The sequence below is a fragment of the Micropterus salmoides genome, unplaced genomic scaffold (genome assembly GCF_014851395.1).
Source record: "Micropterus salmoides isolate LMB-PRFRI ecotype aquatic unplaced genomic scaffold, ASM1485139v1 Ms_hic_scaffold_18, whole genome shotgun sequence".
Classification (NCBI taxonomy): Eukaryota; Metazoa; Chordata; class Actinopteri; order Centrarchiformes; family Centrarchidae; genus Micropterus; species Micropterus salmoides.
The window spans coordinates 14,884,643-14,891,003 of NW_024040928.1; the positions used below are offsets into that span (position 1 = coordinate 14,884,643).

The following is a 6,361-nucleotide window of genomic DNA, read 5'->3' on the forward strand; positions in this document are numbered from 1 at the left end:
ACAAATTAAAACAGTGTACAAAGTCGATGGTCTGATGATTGTTCTGTTTCCACTCTACTTCTATTACACCAAAAAATACAACATCCTAAACACTTGATTGCAATGTAGTTGATTTTTAAGCATAATTTATTATAATATAAACATTTGTGATTGTTTATCTGTTGGATTGAATGTTTTTGTTATGTGTTGGTGCCTTGTTATGCAAGACGCATTTCATACAAATGGAACAAAAAAATTAAAAAGGTCTCGGCCTATCTTTAATTTATTTATGGTATTGTATGTGGGAATGGGTGAGAAAAACGATCTGCAGTTGTGGTTACCGCATGATGTTATAGAGTCCTTTAACTTGCTCATAAACTCAAAAAATAATCGCATAAAGAAATAAACTCTAATCAAAAAAACAGAACACTGCGCGATCTTCTCGTTAATAGCCTGCTTTATTTCTGGGAATGTCATTGAAGTGTCTGAAAACGGAGGTCGAGTGAAAACTAGTCAGCCTTATTTCTTCGTAGTGATTCCTCTTCTTAATGAATGATCTTCGAGAGGACGGCCACTTCCCCATGTTACATCCGGGTGTCATACTGTAACTTCATTACCGTAAATTAGTCTTCTTTCACCAGCGCTACAATAACAAGAAAATCCAGTTAGGCCACAGGTAATGTTCAATAAAAAGTAATTAGATTAACATAATCTGTACAATAGATCCCACTGAAGGGCAACAACATTAGAAATAAAAGACGACCCTATTATCATGTATTTAATATTTATTTAGGTTTAAATGTGGTTGCCATAACAACACAATAAATAGATCCTTAGTGATATCACAGACCACAGCAGTTTTTGGATTCACAAGAAATAATACTCTGGGAGCATTCACAGTTACACACTTAGACAGCTGAAGACAACAAAGCTCATTTTCACGTGAAGCGATAACTGACATGGGTGAATAGTATGGCAGGATTCATGACAGTGGTGTCAGACATTTGCGGTATTGCATATTCATGCACTACAAGCCTGTGTCACATATACAGGATATAAATGAACATTTCTTTTTCTACGTTAGATCTGATTTTTTTTGTTAATTAGTGGCATACCAGTGCAAAAACAGAAAATCCCTTTCCCACCCATTTTGAAGTAAAGCAGACGGAGGCTGGCCTGTGGTCAGACAGGAAGAGTTCCTCCTGCAGTGGTGATCAAACAACATTCAGTAATATTTTTACATTGAAGAAAGGGCCACGACACAGCGGTGACTGTCGATCGGTCCTGTAGTGCAATGTGACATGTTAAAACTCCCACTGGCTCTCTGAACAACAACCACAAATCAAAATTAAAGCGATAAAATCAGTCGCCATGCGATATGAATTCAATACTGAGAACATTTCAGGTGCTTGAGGGGTCCAATCAGAAACAGAAATATTTAACACAACATTTCTATAAAAGTATTAATTTAACTATTTAAAAAATCTTTGTAAAAACAGAATGTAAAAATAAAAAAAAATCTAAAATATTTTATAAAATATGAGCCCACAACAAATATGAAATAAAAATAGAACATATTTGGTCATTGCAAATGTGTACTGGCTTTACCACTTGTTTTGGATAGTACAGGGGATTAAAACATTATATGTAGTTATGAGGAAATGAAACATCCTAATTCAGTTCAGCTAAAACTCAAAAAATAAGAGAACGAGACGGCCTTCAGAGGATCTGCAATACTTCCATTGTAAACAATTAATTTAATGTCGCAGGGTCCAAAAATCTCCCTGGCAATTTTCATTTCCTTCACATTTGGAATTCATTGCGTCATTTAATAAAAGAAAAGGATACACCATCATTTCAAACCTCTTCAGTTTATAATCCTGTACATTCTTAAACATTTAATTTACATTAACCATTATCTCTGCACAAATACACCTACAGCATTATGGGACACCTTATTCTTTCATACACACTTAAAAATAAGCTCTTTTTGGGGTTTATAACATCAACACTAACATCAGCAGCCTTTCTCTTCTCTCTCTCTCTCTCTCTCTCTTCATAAGCTTATGGTGGTAAGGCAGTCTTGCATGCTGGGAAAGCTGGAGGCGTTGTCGGGTGTCTGAGGCAGCCAATGAACTGAGAGCCATAACATTTTCTCACACTTCCCGCCTTTGGAAGGACGAGATGAACTAGACGAGCCAAACCCCACCTCAAAATAGGCTACAGAAGACCTTGCGTATTGTCTTCAGTCAACTTAACAAGTGCACAGGTTGCTTTCTGACTTCGCTCACAGAACATTTAGTGTCATTGTGGGGTAGCTAGGTTTGCCTCCAAGTGGTGCGTAATAGACTTGGGAGGTGTTTGAGGGTTTGGAGCAGAGAGCGGATGTGGACGGAGCTGGAGCAGGTGAGCCTACTCAAAGGTCCAGACTTCCAGGCTGTGGATGTTGAAGTCCTGCTGGGCGGAGAGTGGCTGGTTGTTGAAGGTGGCACATTTGGTGGTGGTGCCCCGGTACAGCTGAGAGTCCAGCCACAGACCCAGCTGACCACTGCAGAGGAGGAGGCATTAGAAAAGTTAGAAAACAGGTGCACATTCATTTGATGGCAAACACTTTGCTGCCCAACTGCTTAGACTGTGGATATACAGGTGCATCTGAAAACATTTGATTAAATTTTCCATAATTTAATTGAAAAAGTAAAACTTTATATTATTATATATATATTAATATATATATATAATATATATATATTATATCTTAGATTCATTACACACAAAGTGAAATATTTCAGGGCTTTTTGTTGTTTTAATTTTGATGATTATAGTTTACAGCTCATTGAATTCAAAAATCCATATATCAAAATATTAGAATAAAGAATGTATAAATAAATAATGTTGTCCTGAGAGCTCTAATCAGCTAATTAACTCAAAACACCTGTAAAGGCTAATCTCTCAGTCCAAAGTCCTCTTTTCAGATGAAAGTAAATTTTCATTTGGAAATCCAAGTGCCACAGTTTGGAGGACAAGTAGAGGGGCACAGAATCCACATTGCTTGAAGTTCAATGTGAAGTTTCCATAGTCAAAGATAATTTGGGGTGCCATGTCATCTGCTGGTGTTGGTTCACTGTGTTTTATCCACAGTCAATACACTGTCTACAGGGAGATTTTAGAGCACTTCATGCTTCCATCTGCTGACAAGCTTTATGGAGATGCTGATTTCCTTTTCCAGCAGGTCTTGGTACCTGCCCACAGTGCCAAAACCACTAGTAACTCACCATGGTGTTATAGTTCTTGGTTGGCCAGAATTCCATAGAGAATCTATGGTGTATTGTCAAGAGGAAAATGAGAGACACCAGACCAACAATACAGACTGGCTGAAGGCCGCTATCAAAGCAACCTTGCTCTCCATAACACCTCAGTACACCTTTTTCAGAACTTTTCAGAAGGTCGACATTTCTGTATTATATATTCTTTAATATTCTAATATTTTGAGATATGGATTTTTGATTTCCATGTGCTGTAAGCAACATTAAAACATAAAATTTTTTTGATCTGCACCTGTAAATGTGTGCTTGGTCGCAAAAAAAAAACACATTAAACAAGTTAGTAGTTAGCTAGCAGTGTAGCTGGTGGATCTACTTGCCCTCCTCCTCCCATCTGCAGAGAATCAACATTTCCCTTCACAAAGTAAGAATTCTCCCCTGTCCAGCGGTACACCTGAAAACAGAGAGCAAACGATGTCTGATATTTATGCTACAAGTGAATACCCAAGCTGTGTTCTTAAACTAAGTCAGTACAAAAAAACAAACCTTGATCTCAGGACAGAAGCTGTAGAGGAATGTCTCTCCTGTGCCGTAGCAGTGTTCACTCACTCTGAAGGGATGAGTCGAGAATGCCCCAAATATCTGTGACAAGAGTCAGATTCAATTTTGGGATGAAAAGACTAAACAGGCTTCAACTAGAAGTTAAAACCGCTGTGTGAACTTTTATGATCAACGGGAATGTGGAATTATATTGTAGGCACAAGACTTTTTCTACAGTGCATTTTCTGATGCCACCACAAGGAGTCGCCAAAGTCAGAATGGATTTAAAAATCATACATGCGGGACCATAACTGAATGAACGTTAAACTCTCAAAACACTGAGGATTTTCACGGCTAATGCTGCCATGGCAGCCTTCAAAAAATTATAATAATAGCTAATAAAAAGGGATCCAGCTCCTGAATTGGGACACTGAAGGATATATAAATATATATACAATATAAGAAACACCACAACTATACATTTTTTCGAGAACCCCTGTCTATATTTCATTATGTATGATGGCAAGTTCTTCCATTATATCAGATTATTACCGAACAGTTGTCTATTTGTTGACGGAAATCCTAAAACAACATATGCAGGAATAAATATGTTTCACTTAGAGGAGATGTTTTCAGAACATTGGTAAGTATTACTTTGCATTTCTTAGAACACGGTGATGGGGTCGACACCTGGGATGCAAATATGGGTCCAGTGCAAATCACCTTATCTAGTCTAGTCAGGCTTGGTGAATGACAGCTGTCCAGGAGACGACTATTAAATAATGTATCTAAATAGCCATTAAACACTAGAAAGTTCACTAATATCATTATCCACAGTCCATCTCCTAGAAATGGTAAACATCCATACATTATTAGTGTTTTGGAAAAATGTAGTCGCAGTAGTGTAATGTATGTTTTTGCTAAATTAAAATCAAATCAGAAAGCGTTTGTGTAGTTGTTCATTTTTATTAGTAAAAAGAAACAACAAGAGACTTCATTTCATTTAGCTACTTTTCACCTTCTGTATTATCGTCCTGAGAAGCCACAGTCATCTGCATACAGTATCTACCTGGTTATCCATGTCTTTCACCACCAGAACAGGACTCCAAGTCTGCCAGGCTCCTGTACAGAGTCTTCAGGCTGGTCCCATGTTCACAGTGCTGTAGGCCAGTCTCCAGGGTAACCCTGCACACGGGCTGGCAAGCGACAGGCAAGCTGGAGGGCAAACAAATGATAAAAATCTAAAGTTTAATAATTTTCTTGACAGTAAGTGGTGAGCTTTATGTGGTCAGCAGCCAGCTGCAAGTACCTTCTCAATGTGTGTGTCCTGCAGTAGGTCACTGGTGTCACTGAGCACGGGCAGTGCTTCCACAGCCAGGTCTCCATCGCAGCTGCCAAAGCTCTGCCTACGCTTAGCCTCGTCAATGGTGATGATCTTGGAGCAAAACAAGCACATAAGCAAGTCGAAGAGAAACACATAACCAAAGGCAGCAGTGAGGTCTCAGAGCACTAGGACGGCAAAGACTTCTGAATCAACAGTTAAAATCAAGTCATTAAAAAAAAGTGCATTTTCAGTGCTGTGACAGGGTTTGAAACCGGACTGGAACTTTTCATAAACATTATAATTAATTAGAAATGTTTGCAGCTGGGTAAAAACTACTTTCTCCAGGACTTTAGATAAGAAAGACAGTTTAGAGATGGGCCTGAATTTAGAAAGTACAGAGGGGTCAAGATTTTCCTTTTCCAACAGGGGCTGCACAACAGCGTGTTTAAAGGTGGACGGAACATAACCAGAGAAAAGACAGGTATTTATCAATAACAAAATACATGGTCCAGTGGTGTCAAAGATTTCCCTAATCAGACGAGAGGGAATTCTGTCTGAAGGACAATTCGTGGGGCGCAATGATGGACAACCATTTTTGATAGGGAAGAGATTGATATAGGCTCAAACTGATCCAGGACTGCAAGGCACATAGGAGGAACAGAGGGATCATGGTCAGAGGATGTGGTTACAGAAGATCGAAGGGCAAAAATCTTTTCAACAAAGAATTTTAGAAAAGAGTCACAGAGGTCCAATGTAGGTATGATAGGAGCAGAATTACAGGGATTTGTAAGGGTGTATTAAAAAGAACCTGAGGCCTGTGACAGTTGTTGACCAAGTTAGAAATAAAATCAGATTTTGCATATTTTACAGCACTCTGATGGTCAGACAGATACTGCTATAGGATTTCATGTGACACTAAGTTTATCTTTCTTCCACCTTCTCTTAGCTTGGCGACATACATGTCTGAGTGCACGGGTGGAGTCATAGCCAGGGCTCCGAAAGTGCTTTGGTGCGTTTCATTCTCAAAGGAGCTTCAGAGTCCAAGATGTTTGTGCAGGTGGAATTAAAAGAGTGATAAGGTCAAAGGTCTCAAACCAAAGTGCAAAACACAACAGTGTTTATGACTGTATTAGAAACGTCAGCGACCCCCACCTCTATAGTGTTTAGTAGGGTTAATATTTCCGCTGTGGTGCTCCGAAATGGACGCAAGAAGCGTCGCTACATTTACCACAGCAACGTTACCAAATTGTTGCGTCCC

General features: G+C 38.9%; 1 protein-coding gene across 1 annotated transcript; it reads right to left on the reverse strand.

Annotated features, from left to right (window-relative positions):
- Nucleotides 1-1,552: 1,552 nt before the first annotated feature.
- LOC119909574 (nuclear receptor coactivator 7-like) lies at nt 1,553-6,301 on the reverse strand. The gene is given in 8 exon segments (XM_038727838.1): nt 1,553-2,527; nt 3,620-3,693; nt 3,786-3,881; nt 4,849-4,879; nt 4,881-4,935; nt 4,938-4,961; nt 4,964-4,994; nt 5,089-6,301. Coding segments are annotated over 8 exon segments (594 nt in total). The 5' UTR covers nt 5,236-6,301; the 3' UTR covers nt 1,553-2,391.
- Nucleotides 6,302-6,361: the final 60 nt, after the last annotated feature.